The 18,789-nt window shown below is 42.2% G+C and overlaps 1 protein-coding gene across 1 annotated transcript; it reads right to left on the reverse strand.

Annotated features, from left to right (window-relative positions):
- Window positions 1-317: 317 nt before the first annotated feature.
- si:ch211-243a20.3 (uncharacterized protein LOC100151507 homolog) lies at window positions 318-18,368 on the reverse strand. Its single transcript, XM_065001451.1, has 4 exons — window positions 18,048-18,368; window positions 2,533-2,659; window positions 2,273-2,402; window positions 318-931 (listed from the first exon to the last, which is right to left on the reverse strand). Exons 2-4 carry the CDS (start codon window positions 2,642-2,644, stop codon window positions 607-609), a joined length of 567 nt encoding a protein of 188 aa, XP_064857523.1. The 5' UTR covers window positions 2,645-2,659; window positions 18,048-18,368; the 3' UTR covers window positions 318-606.
- Between the last annotated feature and the right edge of the window lie 421 nt (window positions 18,369-18,789).

Raw genomic sequence — 18,789 nt, forward strand, 5'->3', positions numbered from 1 at the left:
TTTGTGACTACAGTTAACGGGAAAAAAAAAGATCTACAAACTTTCACAGATCCCTCTAACAACAAAGTCCCAAACGAATAACAGGATAGAGAGTCACCCTTTAAAGTCAGATATCAAAACATAACAATGTGGCATACAACATCCTCTCCAATAGTAGCATTTTGTTCTATTGTGGATTGTTAATGTGGTACTCTAAAATCAATTGTGTGGCGATTGGTTTTGAATCTAATGATGATCACGCTTCCATGCAAATGACTGAATTATTCTCATGGCCATGCAGCCACAGTTGGCTAGTTCTGAATGAGATGATCAGACAGTTGAGACTTGATGAGTTTGTTTAATGAATATATCATTGCTCTCTCATGGGTTGATACACATAACATGTGCATACAGATGCACATCTTTGTTAATAATGAAGCAGAGATAGAGAATACATACATTTTACATCAACTTTCTACAATATATCAGATTTTGATACATTATAATTACTTGCAGACTCTATTTCGTTCATTTCTCGCTCTTTGACCTCTCACTTCACACTGAACTTAGAACCCTAACACTAACTTTCCTACTATCACACTCCTCCGTAGTCCACAATCCCTCCCGCTATCTCTCACTCGCACTCTCCAGCATCCTAACTTGTCCGTTGTTGTATACTCTCACCCTCCTCCTCCTCACCACCCTAGTCCCACTCACAGGGACCGCCTTCTTCAAGGTGTACCTCGTCAGTCTCGCTGCGCCACCTCTCATGCTCCGAGGTGCCAGAGCCCTGCCACCGCCACCCCCTCCCTCCTCCCCCTCGTCCCGGTAGCCGTGGCGACGGAGGAATGGTTCCAAGGTTGCTAGGCGATGGGTGAGTTCCGTGATACGCCTGTGCAGCAGAGTGACTTCCCTGAAGAGATCGTTGAGCGACTCGGACAGAGGGCGCACCCTGCAGGACACAAAGAGTAACTTATCAACAGGCACTTCAAACTGGCAATCAATCAAACTTTAAGAACCTGGACAGTAACTTCAAATTATTCATCTGCACGGGTCAATATTTTGTAGAGTCAAAACAGGAACTTAGCAACATCAAATGAATTACAAATGAGAAGCTGAAATGTCTTGAGTCAATAAGTATTCAACCCCTTTGTTGTGGTAAGTCTAAATAAGTAAGGAGTAAACATTTTCTTAACAAGTCAAATAATAAGTTGCATGGATCACTCTGTGAGTAATAATCATGTTAGCATGCTTTTTTAAATGACTACCTCCTCTCTGTACCCCAGTGAATTTCAAACACAGATTCAACCATAAAGACCAGGGAGGTTTTCCAATGCCTCGCAAAGAAGGGCACCTATTGGTAGATTGGTAAAATAAAAAACAGACATTGAATATCTTTGAGCATGGTGAACTTATTAATTACACTTTGGATGGTGTATCAATACACCCAGTCACTACAAAGATAATACTGCAAAAAAATGTGGCAAAGCAATTCACTTTTTGTCCTGAATACAAAGTGTTGTGTTTGGGGCAAATCCAATACAACATATTACTGAGTATCACTCTCCATATTTTGAAGCATTGTGGTGGCTGTACCATGTTATGGGTATGCTTGTAATCGTTAAGGAGTTTTTCAGGATAAAAAAAATTACAGAATGGAGCACAGGAAAAAACCTAGAGGAAAACCTGGTTCAGTCTGCTTTTCAACAGACACTGGGAGACAGTCACCTTTCAGCAGGACAATAACGGAAAACAAGGTAAAATATACACTGGAGTTGCTTACCAGGAAGACAGTGGATGTTCCTGAGCGGCTTAGTTACAGTTTTGATTTAAATTGGCTTGAAAATCTATGGCAGGACTTGAAAATGGTTGTCTAGCAATGATCAACAACCGATTTGACAGCTTGAAGAATTTTAAATGGGCAAATATTGTACAATCCAGGTGTGGAAAGCTCTTAGAGACTTACCCAGAAAGACAGCTGTAATCGCTGCTAAAGGTGTTTCTAACATGTATTGGGGGTGTGAATAATGATGCAAATGGGGTATTTCTGTATTTAACTTTCAGTACATTTGCAAAAATGTCTAAAAACATGTTTTACTTTGTCATTATGGAGTAATGTCTGTAGATGGGTAAGAAAAAGATATACTTCATCTGTTTTGAATTCAGGCTGTAACACAACACAATTTGGAATAAGTCAAGGGGTATGAATACTTTCTGAAAGTACTGTAAAAATGGATTTGTACACTCTCTGTTGACCTATACCACAGTAACGATGTCCCTCTGGTACTCCTACCTGGAGTAGTCAGGGAGCAGGGTGCTGGGCTGAGAGTGGAGTAGGGTCTTGATCTCGTTGAAGATGCGTTTTCCCCAGAGGTCCAGGACTCTGGTCACACTGCGGACAGTGGTCACGTTCACACTCTCAGCTGCAACCACAACCCCAGAGGAAAGGAAGAAGAGACGTTGTTATGAAAGACCTGTCTTTTTCACTTCTGCTTTTGCTTTCCTTGACGTCAACTGAGTAGACTGGATGGACGTTCTTATTTATTAGCTCACCTCCCTCCCGGTAGTTCCAGTACCCATAATCCAGTTCGTTCTCCTCGCCAACGGACTGGGCCATGGTCGCCATGGCAGCCAGAAGCAGCAGCATCACAGTTTGAGGGGCCATGATGAGAAGACACAGCCCTTTATGAAGAAGAAAAGGAAAACACAACAAGAATGATTTTAAAAATCTGCCAATTAGCCAAAATCAGTTCACTGTGCCATTACAACAATTTGATTACATTCAGAAGAAATAGGGAAAGTCAGAGACAGAGAGAAGAATCAGAAACGGGAGAGAGAGAGAGTGAAGAAAAAGTTGTTTTTTCCACACAAGGCTGCCAACAGTCTCTCCGTAGCCCAGTTAAGAGTTGAAGACAGATCCACGTGCATGTTTACATGTTGGTTTGGTTTAGGTCATCTTAGAAACCCTCTATATTACCTATGGGTCTTTGAAAGTCTCTCAAAGTATGTACAAGTATGTTTTCAATACTGTGACTGAAAACAGGTCATTCATTTGTGGTAAGGACTGGAGTCGGACAGTCTTATGACCTGTTGGACTGAGCAAACTCAATTAGTTTATGTCAAAGCCTGAAGAAAATCTATTTTGTGTGAGGGACAGTGGGGCCTTTGTCTTCAGGACAGTGGCATGATAGAAGGAGAATGACCATGTGTCCAACCAAACAGTTTGAAGACCTTGATTGTATTGTATTGGTTTCAGAAACAAGGCTATGTAAAGAGCAGGAAGGGGATTATACCCAGAACGGAGACGCTGAGAAGGATTGGTAATCACTTGGAATGTTCTGTAAATGCTTTCATAAGAGGGTCTCGTGTCGCAGTTGGAACCAGACCAGAGGGAGAGTGGAATATACAAATGAACACCTATCCTCACAAGAAACAAGCTTTAAAAGCCATATCAGGCACGACAAATTGCCAAAGACTCCGGTCACCCGAGACATTGACTGTTCTCCAGGCTCCCGTTCTGGTACCAGTCACTTTTCAGCCTTGTTTACATGTATATCATACTACCAGTCCCTTTTTATGTATGAACCCACCTCAACCACTCCAGTATCCCTGCATTAAATAAGGTACTGGCAGTGACCTGTATTTTCAACCACTCCAGTATCCCTGCATTGAATAAAGTACTGGCAGTGACCTGTATAAACTACCACTCCAGTATCCCTGCATTGAATAAGGTACTGGTACTGACCTGTATATACTACCACTCCAGTATGCCTGAACATTGAATAAGGTACTGGTACTGACCTGTATATACAACCACTCCAGTATGCCTGAAAATTGAACACGGTACTGGTACTGACCTGTATACACAACCACTCCAGTATGCCTGAACATTGAATAAGGTACTGGTACTGACCTGTATATACTACCACTCCAGTATCCCTGCACATTGAATAAGGTACTGGTACTGACCTGTATATACTACCACTCCAGTATCCCTGCACATTGAATAAGGTACTGGTACTGACCTGTATATACAACCACTCCAGTATCCCTGCATTGAATAAGGTACTGGTACTGACCTGTATATACTACCACTCCAGTATCCCTGCATTGAATAAGGTACTGGTACTGACCTGTATATACAACCACTCCAGTATCCCTGCATTGAATAAGGTACTGGTACTGACCTGTATATACTACCACTCCAGTATCCCTGCACATTGAATAAGGTACTGGTACTGACCTGTATATACAACCACTCCAGTACCCCTGCACATTGAATAAGGTACTGGTACTGACCTGTATATACTACCACTCCAGTACCCCTGCACATTGAATAAGGTACTGGTACTGACCTGTATATACTACCACTCCAGTATCCCTGCACATTGAATAAGGTACTGGTACTGACCTGTATATACTACCACTCCAGTATCCCTGCACATTGAATAAGGTACTGGTACTGACCTGTATATACAACCACTCCAGTATCCCTGCATTGAATAAGGTACTGGTACTGACCTGTATATACAACCACTCCAGTATCCCTGCATTGAATAAGGTACTGGTACTGACCTGTATATACTACCACTCCAGTATCCCTGCACATTGAATAAGGTACTGGTACTGACCTGTATATACAACCACTCCAGTATCCCTGCATTGAATAAGGTACTGGTACTGACCTGTATATACAACCACTCCAGTATCCCTGCATTGAATAAGGTACTGGTACTGACCTGTATATACTACCACTCCAGTATCCCTGCACATTGAATAAGGTACTGGTACTGACCTGTATATACAACCACTCCAGTATCCCTGCACATTGAATAAGGTACTGGTACTGACCTGTATATACAACCACTCCAGTATCCCTGCATATTGAATAAGGTACTGGTACTGACCTGTATATACTACCACTCCAGTATCCCTGCACATTGAATAAGGTACTGGTACTGACCTGTATATACTACCACTCCAGTATCCCTGCACATTGAATAAGGTACTGGTACTGACCTGTATATACTACCACTCCAGTGTGCCTGCACATTGAATAAGGTACTGGTACTGACCTGTATATACTACCACTCCAGTATGCCTGAACATTGAATAAGGTACTGGTACTGACCTGTATATACTACCACTCCAGTATGCCTGAAAATTGAACACGGTACTGGTACTGACCTGTATACACAACCACTCCAGTGTGCCTGCACATTGAATAAGGTACTGGTACTGACCTGTATAGACTACCACTCCAGTATGCCTGAACATTGAATAAGGTACTGGTACTGACCTGTATATACTACCACTCCAGTATCCCTGCACATTGAATAAGGTACTGGTACTGACCTGTATATACAACCACTCCAGTATGCCTGAACACTGAATAAGGTACTGGTACTGACCTGTATATACTACCACTCCAGTATCCCTGCACATTGAATAAGGTACTGGTACTGACCTGTATATACAACCACTCCAGTATCCCTGCATTGAATAAGGTACTGGTACTGACCTGTATATACAACCACTCCAGTATCCCTGCATTGAATAATGTACTGGTACTGACCTGTATATACAACCACTCCAGTATCCCTGCATTGAATAAGGTACTGGTACTGACCTGTATATACAACCACTCCAGTATCCCTGCATTGAATAAGGTACTGATACTGACCTGTATATACTACCACTCCAGTATCCCTGCACATTGAATAAGGTACTGGTACTGACCTGTATATACTACCACTCCAGTACCCCTGCACATTGAATAAGGTACTGGTACTGACCTGTATATACTACCACTCCAGTATCCCTGCACATTGAATAAGGTACTGGTACTGACCTGTATATACTACCACTCCAGTATCCCTGCACATTGAATAAGGTACTGACCTGTATATACTGCCACTCCAGTACCCCTGCACATTGAATAAGGTACTGGTACTGACCTGTATATACAACCACTCCAGTATGCCTGAATATTGAATAAGGTACTGGTGCTGTCCTGTATATACTACCACTCCAGTATCCCTGCACATTGAATAAGGTACTGGTACTGACCTGTATATACTACCACTCCAGTATGCCTGCATATTGAATAAGGTACTGGTACTGACCTGTATATACAACCACTCCAGTATGCCTGAACATTGAATAAGATACTGGTACTGACCTGTATACACAACCACTCCAGTATCCCTGCACATTGAATAAGGTACTGGTACTGACCTGTATATACTACCACTCCAGTATCCCTGAACATTGAATAAGGTACTGACCTGTATATAAAACCACTCCAGTATCCCTGCACATTGAATAAGGTACTGGTACTGACCTGTATATACTACCACTCCAGTATGCCTGAAAATTGAACACGGTACTGGTACTGACCTGTATACACAACCACTCCAGTGTGCCTGCACATTGAATAAGGTACTGGTACTGACCTGTATAGACTACCACTCCAGTATGCCTGAACATTGAATAAGGTACTGGTACTGACCTGTATATACTACCACTCCAGTATCCCTGCACATTGAATAAGGTACTGGTACTGACCTGTATATACAACCACTCCAGTATGCCTGAACATTGAATAAGGTACTGGTACTGACCTGTATATACTACCACTCCAGTATCCCTGCACATTGAATAAGGTACTGGTACTGACCTGTATATACAACCACTCCAGTATCCCTGCATTGAATAAGGTACTGGTACTGACCTGTATATACAACCACTCCAGTATCCCTGCATTGAATAATGTACTGGTACTGACCTGTATATACAACCACTCCAGTATCCCTGCATTGAATAAGGTACTGGTACTGACCTGTATATACAACCACTCCAGTATCCCTGCATTGAATAAGGTACTGATACTGACCTGTATATACTACCACTCCAGTATCCCTGCACATTGAATAAGGTACTGGTACTGACCTGTATATACTACCACTCCAGTACCCCTGCACATTGAATAAGGTACTGGTACTGACCTGTATATACTACCACTCCAGTATCCCTGCACATTGAATAAGGTACTGGTACTGACCTGTATATACTACCACTCCAGTATCCCTGCACATTGAATAAGGTACTGACCTGTATATACTGCCACTCCAGTACCCCTGCACATTGAATAAGGTACTGGTACTGACCTGTATATACAACCACTCCAGTATGCCTGAATATTGAATAAGGTACTGGTGCTGTCCTGTATATACTACCACTCCAGTATCCCTGCACATTGAATAAGGTACTGGTACTGACCTGTATATACTACCACTCCAGTATGCCTGCATATTGAATAAGGTACTGGTACTGACCTGTATATACAACCACTCCAGTATGCCTGAACATTGAATAAGATACTGGTACTGACCTGTATACACAACCACTCCAGTATCCCTGCACATTGAATAAGGTACTGGTACTGACCTGTATATACTACCACTCCAGTATCCCTGAACATTGAATAAGGTACTGACCTGTATATAAAACCACTCCAGTATCCCTGCACATTGAATAAGGTACTGGTACTGACCTGTATATACTACCACTCCAGTATCCCTGCACATTGAATAAGGTACTGGTACTGACCTGTATATACAACCACTCCAGTATGCCTGAACATTGAATAAGGTACTGGTACTGACCTGTATATACTACCACTCCATCCCTGCACATTGAATAAGTATGGTACCCTGTATATACAACCACTCCAGTATGCCTGAACATTGAATAAGGTACTGGTACTGACCTGTATATACTACCACTCCAGTATCCCTGCACATTGAATAAGGTACTGGTACTGACCTGTATATACAACCACTCCAGTATCCCTGCATTGAATAAGGTACTGGTACTGACCTGTATATACAACCACTCCAGTATCCCTGCATTGAATAATGTACTGGTACTGACCTGTATATACAACCACTCCAGTATCCCTGCATTGAATAAGGTACTGGTACTGACCTGTATATACAACCACTCCAGTATCCCTGCATTGAATAAGGTACTGGTACTGACCTGTATATACTACCACTCCAGTATCCCTGCACATTGAATAAGGTACTGGTACTGACCTGTATATACAACCACTCCAGTATCCCTGCATTGAATAAGGTACTGGTACTGACCTGTATATACAACCACTCCAGTATCCCTGCATTGAATAAGGTACTGGTACTGACCTGTATATACTACCACTCCAGTATCCATGCACATTGAATAATGTACTGGTACTGACCTGTATATACTACCACTCCAGTATCCCTGCACATTGAATAAGGTACTGGTACTGACCTGTATATACTACCACTCCAGTATCCCTGCACATTGAATAAGGTACTGACCTGTATATACTGCCACTCCAGTACCCCTGCACATTGAATAAGGTACTGGTACTGACCTGTATATACAACCACTCCAGTATGCCTGAATATTGAATAAGGTACTGGTGCTGTCCTGTATATACTACCACTCCAGTATCCCTGCACATTGAATAAGGTACTGGTACTGACCTGTATATACTACCACTCCAGTATGCCTGCATATTGAATAAGGTACTGGTACTGACCTGTATATACAACCACTCCAGTATGCCTGAACATTGAATAAGGTACTGGTACTGACCTGTATATACTACCACTCCAGTATCCCTGAACATTGAATAAGGTACTGACCTGTATATACAACCACTCCAGTATCCCTGCATTGAATAAGGTACTGGTACTGACCTGTATATACTACCACTCCAGTATCCCTGCACATTGAATAAGGTACTGGTACTGACCTGTATATACTACCACTCCAGTATCCCTGCACATTGAATAAGGTACTGGTACTGACCTGTATATACAACCACTCCAGTATCCCTGCATATTGAATAAGGTACTGGTACTGACCTGTATATACTACCACTCCAGTATCCCTGCACATTGAATAAGGTACTGGTACTGACCTGTATATACTACCACTCCAGTATCCCTGCACATTGAATAAGGTACTGGTACTGACCTGTATATACTACCACTCCAGTGTGCCTGCACATTGAATAAGGTACTGGTACTGACCTGTATATACTACCACTCCAGTATGCCTGAACATTGAATAAGGTACTGGTACTGACCTGTATATACTACCACTCCAGTATGCCTGAAAATTGAACACGGTACTGGTACTGACCTGTATACACAACCACTCCAGTGTGCCTGCACATTGAATAAGGTACTGGTACTGACCTGTATAGACTACCACTCCAGTATGCCTGAACATTGAATAAGGTACTGGTACTGACCTGTATATACTACCACTCCAGTATCCCTGCACATTGAATAAGGTACTGGTACTGACCTGTATATACAACCACTCCAGTATGCCTGAACATTGAATAAGGTACTGGTACTGACCTGTATATACTACCACTCCAGTATGCCTGAAAATTGAACACGGTACTGGTACTGACCTGTATACACAACCACTCCAGTGTGCCTGCACATTGAATAAGGTACTGGTACTGACCTGTATATACAACCACTCCAGTATCCCTGCATTGAATAATGTACTGGTACTGACCTGTATATACAACCACTCCAGTATCCCTGCATTGAATAAGGTACTGGTACTGACCTGTATATACAACCACTCCAGTATCCCTGCATTGAATAAGGTACTGATACTGACCTGTATATACTACCACTCCAGTATCCCTGCACATTGAATAAGGTACTGGTACTGACCTGTATATACTACCACTCCAGTACCCCTGCACATTGAATAAGGTACTGGTACTGACCTGTATATACTACCACTCCAGTATCCCTGCACATTGAATAAGGTACTGGTACTGACCTGTATATACTACCACTCCAGTATCCCTGCACATTGAATTACTGCCACTCCAGTACCCCTGCACATTGAATAAGGTACTGGTACTGACCTGTATATACAACCACTCCAGTATGCCTGAATATTGAATAAGGTACTGGTGCTGTCCTGTATATACTACCACTCCAGTATCCCTGCACATTGAATAAGGTACTGGTACTGACCTGTATATACTACCACTCCAGTATGCCTGCATATTGAATAAGGTACTGGTACTGACCTGTATATACAACCACTCCAGTATGCCTGAACATTGAATAAGATACTGGTACTGACCTGTATATACAACCACTCCAGTATCCCTGCACATTGAATAAGGTACTGGTACTGACCTGTATATACTACCACTCCAGTATCCCTGCACATTGAATAAGGTACTGGTACTGACCTGTATATACTACCACTCCAGTATCCCTGCACATTGAATAAGGTACTGGTACTGACCTGTATATACAACCACTCCAGTATCCCTGAACATTGAATAAGGTACTGGTACTGACCTGTATATACAACCACTCCAGTATCCCTGCACATTGAATAAGGTACTGGTACTGACCTGTATATACAACCACTCCAGTATCCCTGCACATTGAATAAGGTACTGGTACTGACCTGTATATACAACCACTCCAGTATCCCTGAACATTGAATAAGGTACTGGTACTGACCTGTATATACTACCACTCCAGTATCCCTGCACATTGAATAAGGTACTGGTACTGACCTGTATATACTACCACTCCAGTATGCCTGACCATATCCCTGCACATTGAATAAGGTACTGGTACTGACCTGTATATACAACCACTCCAGTATCCCTGAACATTGAATAAGGTACTGGTACTGACCTGTATATACAACCACTCCAGTATCCCTGCACATTGAATAAGGTACTCCAGTATCCCTGCACATTGAATAAGGTACTGGTACTGACCTGTATATACAACCACTCCAGTATCCCTGCATTGAATAAGGTACTGGTATTGAATACAACCACTCCAGTATCCCTGCATTGAATAAGGTACTGGTACTGACCTGTATATACTACCACTCCAGTATCCCTGCACATTGAATAAGGTACTGGTACTGACCTGTATATACTACCACTCCAGTATCCCTGCACATTGAATAATACTGGTACTGACCTGTACCACTCCAGTATCCCTGCACATTGAATAAGGTACTGGTACTGACCTGTATATACTACCACTCCAGTATCCCTGCACATTGAATACTGGTACTGACCTGTATATACAACCACTCCAGTACCCCTGCACATTGAATAAGGTACTGGTACTGACCTGTATATACAACCACTCCAGTATGCCTGAATATTGAATAAGGTACTGGTGCTGTCCTGTATATACTACCACTCCAGTATCCCTGCACATTGAATAAGGTACTGGTACTGACCTGTATATACTACCACTCCAGTATGCCTGCATATTGAATAAGGTACTGGTACTGACCTGTATATACAACCACCAGTATGCCTGAACATTGAATAAGATACTGGTACTGACCTGTATACACAACCACTCCAGTATCCCTGCACATTGAATAAGGTACTGGTACTGACCTGTATATACTACCACTCCAGTATCCCTGAACATTGAATAAGGTACTGACCTGTATATACTACCACTCCAGTATCCCTGCACATTGAATAAGGTACTGGTACTGACCTGTATATACTACCACTCCAGTATCCCTGCACATTGAATAAGGTACTGGTACTGACCTGTATATACAACCACTCCAGTATCCCTGCACATTGAATAAGGTACTGGTACTGACCTGTATATACTACCACTCCAGTATCCCTGCACATTGAATAAGGTACTGGTACTGACCTGTATATACTCCAGTACCACATTGAATAAGGTACTGGTACACCTGTATATACTACCACTCCAGTATCCCTGCACATTGAATAAGGTACTGGTACTGACCTGTATATACTACCACTCCAGTATCCCTGCACATTGAATAAGGTACTGGTATGACCTGTATATACTACCACTCCAGTATCCCTGCACATTGAATAAGGTACTGGTACCTGTATATACTACCACTCCAGTATCCTGACCTGTATATACTGTATATACCACTCCAGTATCCCTGCACATTGAATAAGGTACTGGTACTGACCTGTATATACAACCACTCCAGTATGCCTGAATATTGAATAAGGTACTGGTGCTGTCCTGTATATACTACCACTCCAGTATCCCTGCACATTGAATAAGGTACTGGTACTGACCTGTATATACTACCACTCCAGTATGCCTGCATATTGAATAAGGTACTGGTACTGACCTGTATATACAACCACTCCAGTATGCCTGAACATTGAATAAGGTACTGGTACTGACCTGTATATACAACCACTCCAGTATCCCTGCACATTGAATAACTGGTACTGACCTGTATATACAACCACTCCAGTATCCCTGCATTGAATAAGGTACTGGTACTGACCTGTATATACAACCACTCCAGTATCCCTGCATTGAATAAGGTACTGGTACTGACCTGTATATACTACCACTCCAGTATCCATGCACATTGAATAAGGTACTGGTACTGACCTGTATATACTACCACTCCAGTATCCCTGCACATTGAATAAGGTACTGGTACTGACCTGTATATACTACCACTCCAGTATCCCTGCACATTGAATAAGGTACTGGTACTGACCTGTATATACTACCACTCCAGTATCCCTGCACATTGAATAAGGTACTGACCTGTATATACTGCCACTCCAGTACCCCTGCACATTGAATAAGGTACTGGTACTGACCTGTATATACAACCACTCCAGTATGCCTGAATATTGAATAAGGTACTGGTGCTGTCCTGTATATACTACCACTCCAGTATCCCTGCACATTGAATAAGGTACTGGTACTGACCTGTATATACTACCACTCCAGTATGCCTGCATATTGAATAAGGTACTGGTACTGACCTGTATATACAACCACTCCAGTATGCCTGAACATTGAATAAGATACTGGTACTGACCTGTACTCCAGTATCCCTGCACATTGAATAAGGTACTGGTACTGACCTGTATATACTACCACTCCAGTATCCCTGAACATTGAATAAGGTACTGACCTGTATATAAAACCACTCCAGTATCCCTGCACATTGAATAAGGTACTGGTACTGACCTGTATATACTACCACTCCAGTATCCCTGCACATTGAATAAGGTACTGGTACTGACCTGTATATACAACCACTCCAGTATGCCTGAACATTGAATAAGGTACTGGTACTGACCTGTATATACTACCACTCCAGTATCCCTGCACATTGAATAAGGTACTGGTACTGACCTGTATATACAACCACTCCAGTATCCCTGCATTGAATAAGGTACTGGTACTGACCTGTATATACAACCACTCCAGTATCCCTGCATTGAATAAGGTACTGGTACTGACCTGTATATACAACCACTCCAGTATCCCTGCATTGAATAAGGTACTGGTACTGACCTGTATATACTACCACTCCAGTATCCCTGCACATTGAATAAGGTACTGGTACTGACCTGTATATACAACCACTCCAGTATCCCTGCATTGAATAAGGTACTGGTACTGACCTGTATATACAACCACTCCAGTATCCCTGCATTGAATAAGGTACTGGTACTGACCTGTATATACTACCACTCCAGTATCCATGCACATTGAATAAGGTACTGGTACTGACCTGTATATACTACCACTCCAGTATCCCTGCACATTGAATAAGGTACTGACCTGTATATACTGCCACTCCAGTACCCCTGCACATTGAATAAGGTACTGGTACTGACCTGTATATACAACCACTCCAGTATGCCTGAATATTGAATAAGGTACTGGTGCTGTCCTGTATATACTACCACTCCAGTATCCCTGCACATTGAATAAGGTACTGGTACTGACCTGTATATACTACCACTCCAGTATGCCTGCATATTGAATAAGGTACTGGTACTGACCTGTATATACAACCACTCCAGTATGCCTGAACATTGAATAAGATACTGGTACTGACCTGTATACACAACCACTCCAGTATCCCTGCACATTGAATAAGGTACTGACCTGTATATACTACCACTCCAGTATCCCTGAACATTGAATAAGGTACTGACCTTTATATAAAACCACTCCAGTATCCCTGCACATTGAATAAGGTACTGGTACTGACCTGTATATACTACCACTCCAGTATCCCTGCACATTGAATAAGGTACTGGTACTGACCTGTATATACAACCACTCCAGTATGCCTGAACATTGAATAAGGTACTGGTACTGACCTGTATATACTACCACTCCAGTATCCCTGCACATTGAATAAGGTACTGGTACTGACCTGTATATACAACCACTCCAGTATCCCTGCATTGAATAAGGTACTGGTACTGACCTGTATATACAACCACTCCAGTATCCCTGCATTGAATAAGGTACTGGTACTGACCTGTATATACAACCACTCCAGTATCCCTGCATTGAATAAGGTACTGGTACTGACCTGTATATACTACCACTCCAGTATCCCTGCACATTGAATAAGGTACTGGTACTGACCTGTATATACAACCACTCCAGTATCCCTGCATTGAATAAGGTACTGGTACTGACCTGTATATACAACCACTCCAGTATCCCTGCATTGAATAAGGTACTGGTACTGACCTGTATATACTACCACTCCAGTATCCATGCACATTGAATAAGGTACTGGTACTGACCTGTATATACTACCACTCCAGTATCCCTGCACATTGAATAAGGTACTGGTACTGACCTGTATATACTACCACTCCAGTACCCCTGCACATTGAATAAGGTACTGGTACTGACCTGTATATACTACCACTCCAGTATCCCTGCACATTGAATAAGGTACTGACCTGTATATACTGCCACTCCAGTACCCCTGCACATTGAATAAGGTACTGGTACTGACCTGTATATACAACCACTCCAGTATGCCTGAATATTGAATAAGGTACTGGTGCTGTCCTGTATATACTACCACTCCAGTATCCCTGCACATTGAATAAGGTACTGGTACTGACCTGTATATACTACCACTCCAGTATGCCTGCATATTGAATAAGGTACTGGTACTGACCTGTATATACAACCACTCCAGTATGCCTGAACATTGAATAAGATACTGGTACTGACCTGTATACACAACCACTCCAGTATCCCTGCACATTGAATAAGGTACTGGTACTGACCTGTATATACTACCACTCCAGTATCCCTGAACATTGAATAAGGTACTGACCTGTATATAAAACCACTCCAGTATCCCTGCACATTGAATAAGGTACTGGTGCTGTCCTGTATATACTACCACTCCAGTATCCCTGCACATTGAATAAGGTACTGGTACTGACCTGTATATACTACCACTCCAGTACCCCTGCACATTGAATAAGGTACTGGTACTGTCCTGTATATACTACCACTCCAGTATCCCTGCACATTGAATAAGGTACTGGTACTGACCTGTATATACAACCACTCCAGTATCCCCAGTATCCCTGTATATACAACCACTCCAGTATCCCTGCATTGAATAATGTACTGGTACTGACCTGTATATACAACCACTCCAGTATCCCTGCATTGAATAAGGTACTGGTACTGACCTGTATATACTACCACTCCAGTATCCCTGCACATTGAATAAGGTACTGGTACTGACCTGTATATACAACCACTCCAGTATCCCTGCACATTGAATAAGGTACTGGTACTGACCTGTATATACAACCACTCCAGTATCCCTGCATTGAATAATGTACTGGTACTGACCTGTATATACTACCACTCCAGTATCCCTGCACATTGAATAAGGTACTGGTACTGACCTGTATATACTACCACTCCAGTATCCCTGCACATTGAATAAGGTACTGGTACTGACCTGTATATACTACCACTCCAGTATCCCTGCACATTGAATAAGGTACTGGTACTGACCTGTATATACTACCACTCCAGTATCCCTGCACATTGAATAAGGTACTGGTACTGACCTGTATATACTACCACTCCAGTATCCCTGCACATTGAATAAGGTACTGACCTGTATATACTACCACTCCAGTATCCCTGCACATTGAATAAGGTACTGGTACTGACCTGTATATACAACCACTCCAGTATCCCTGAATATTGAATAAGGTACTGGTACTGTCCTGTATATACTACCACTCCAGTATCCCTGCACATTGAATAAGGTACTGGTACTGACCTGTATATACTACCACTCCAGTATCCCTGCACATTGAATAAGGTACTGGTACTGACCTGTATATACAACCACTCCAGTATCCCTGAACATTGAATAAGGTACTGACCTGTATATACTACCACTCCAGTATCCCTGCACATTGAATAAGGTACTGGTACTGACCTGTATATACTACCACTCCAGTATCCCTGAACATTGAATAAGGTACTGACCTGTATATAAAACCACTCCAGTATCCCTGCACATTGAATAAGGTACTGGTACTGTCCTGTATATACTACCACTCCAGTATCCCTGCACATTGAATAAGGTACTGGTACTGACCTGTATATACTACCACTCCAGTATCCCTGCACATTGAATAAGGTACTGGTACTGACCTGTATATACTACCACTCCAGTATCCCTGCACATTGAATAAGGTACTGGTACTGACCTGTATATACTACCACTCCAGTATCCCTGCACATTGAATAAGGTACTGGTACTGACCTGTATATACTACCACTCCAGTATCCCTGCACATTGAATAAGGTACTGGTACTGACCTGTATATACTACCACTCCAGTACCCCTGAACATTGAATAAGGTACTGGTACTGACCTGTATATACAACCACTCCAGTATCCCTGCACATTGAATAAGGTACTGGTACTGACCTGTATATACTACCACTCCAGTATCCCTGCACATTGAATAAGGTACTGGTACTGACCTGTATATACTACCACTCCAGTACCCCTGAACATTGAATAAGGTACTGACCTGTATATAAAACCACTCCAGTATCCCTGCACATTGAATAAGGTACTGACCTGTATATACTACCACTCCAGTATCCCTGCACATTGAATAAGGTACTGGTACTGACCTGTATATACTACCCCTCCAGTATCCCTGAATATTGAATAAGGTACTGGTACTGACCTGTATATACTACCACTCCAGTATCCCTGCATATTGAATAAGGTACTGGTACTGACCTGTATATACTACCACTCCAGTATCCCTGCATATTGAATAAGGTACTGGTACTGACCTGTATATACTACCACTCCAGTATCCCTGCATATTGAATAAGGTACTGGTACTGACCTGTATATACTACCACTCCAGTATCCCTGCACATTGAATAAGGTACTGGTACTGACCTGTATATACTACCACTCCAGTATCCCTGCACATTGAATAAGGTACTGGTACTGACCTGTATATACTACCAGTATCCCTGCACCAGTGATCCCTCCAGCACATTGAATAAGGTACTGGTACTGACCTGTATATACTACCACTCCAGTATGCCTGAACATTGAATAAGGTACTGGTACTGACCTGTATATACTACCACTCCAGTATCCCTGCACATTGAATAAGGTACTGGTACTGACCTGTATATACTACCACTCCAGTATCCCTTCACATTGAATAAGGTACTGACCTGTATGTACATGCATTCTTGTTTCTTTAACTGTCATTGTAGTTCTTGTGTGGTTTTTATTCTTAATTTTATTTTTTATTATATTTTCTATTATTATCTACAGTATATTATTATCACTGCAATATTGGGAAAGGGCTCTCATGTTAAGAATTTCACCGTACTGTTTTAAACCTGTGGTGTGACCTGTGCAGGTGGTGACTAAACATTGAAACATGAAACTTGAATATGGTGGAGCTGTTTCAATAAACATTTCAAGAACCAAACAGACAAATTAACACATGCAGGAAGATAAGGTTCCGTATGTATCCCAGTTAAATTGTCAACGGTAAAACAACAGTGCCACAAACAACTGAAACAAGGCCAACAAACCAATGCATTTGCTGGATGAGAAGTACATTGCGGGTTTTAAATGAGTGAATGAAACAATACTTACACCTTCAGGGAATTAGGTTTAATTTAGCAGGTCCAAGTTGTCACTCAATAAAACTTGGTGCCTTCACTTTATTTGAAGTATTATCTCCCCCTTTCTCTTCTCCACTCTTCCAATGCCTTGGTCTCCTCTTCCTCTTCCCTCTCTTCTCCTCTCTGTCCCTGCAGTAGTAATGTGATTAGCAGGAGAATGTGGCTGGGCAGTGCGGACCCACTTAGGGACTCTTTATTTGTGAACTGTGAGAGGACTGAGCAGCGTACACATCTCACTCTCTCTTCTCTCTCTCTCTCCCTCTTTCTCTCTCTCTCCCCCTCTCTTTCTGGGTTCCAGCTGTTTCCAGACGCACGTGTTCTCTTCATATTCACTTTTCTTTTGAGTCCTCCTGTCATTCCCCCTTCCCGCCCCTCTGTTTCCCCTTCTCTTTGATGCAGATGGAGGTAAAGAATGATTGTTATCCTATATGAGCTATAACATTATTTTCAAGAACCCAAAAGTATAACAGCAAATGCTCCACATTTCTCAAATGATGACGCATTTCATCCAGCTCTGGTTATCGTCCAAGTTCAGTCCAACACATCAACTGACCAAATCCACGTGAATACCTTCCATACTGTTGACAGTGGTTAACCCTGCCAGGTAAAATAATGCAAGAAAGTGATTTAAGTCGGAGGGGAGTTAGAGATAGATAAGGAGAGGGGGAATGGTATGAAATAGAGTGAACATAATTTTTATTCACTGGTATCC

The sequence above is a fragment of the Oncorhynchus nerka genome, linkage group LG15 (genome assembly GCF_034236695.1).
Source record: "Oncorhynchus nerka isolate Pitt River linkage group LG15, Oner_Uvic_2.0, whole genome shotgun sequence".
Lineage (NCBI taxonomy): Eukaryota > Metazoa > Chordata > Actinopteri > Salmoniformes > Salmonidae > Oncorhynchus > Oncorhynchus nerka.

Excerpts from the sequence above, each read along its gene's own strand:
- si:ch211-243a20.3 (XM_065001451.1), bottom strand. The coding sequence starts at position 2,644 with ATGGCCCCTCAAACTGTGATGCTGCTGCTTCTGGCTGCCATGGCGACC. Across the intron at positions 2,403-2,532 it reads CTGGAACTACCGGGAGGGAG|CTGAGAGTGTGAACGTGACC; the intron begins GTGAGCTAATAA and ends TTGTGGTTGCAG. Across the intron at positions 932-2,272 it reads CTGCTCCCTGACTACTCCAG|GGTGCGCCCTCTGTCCGAGT; the intron begins GTAGGAGTACCA and ends TGTGTCCTGCAG.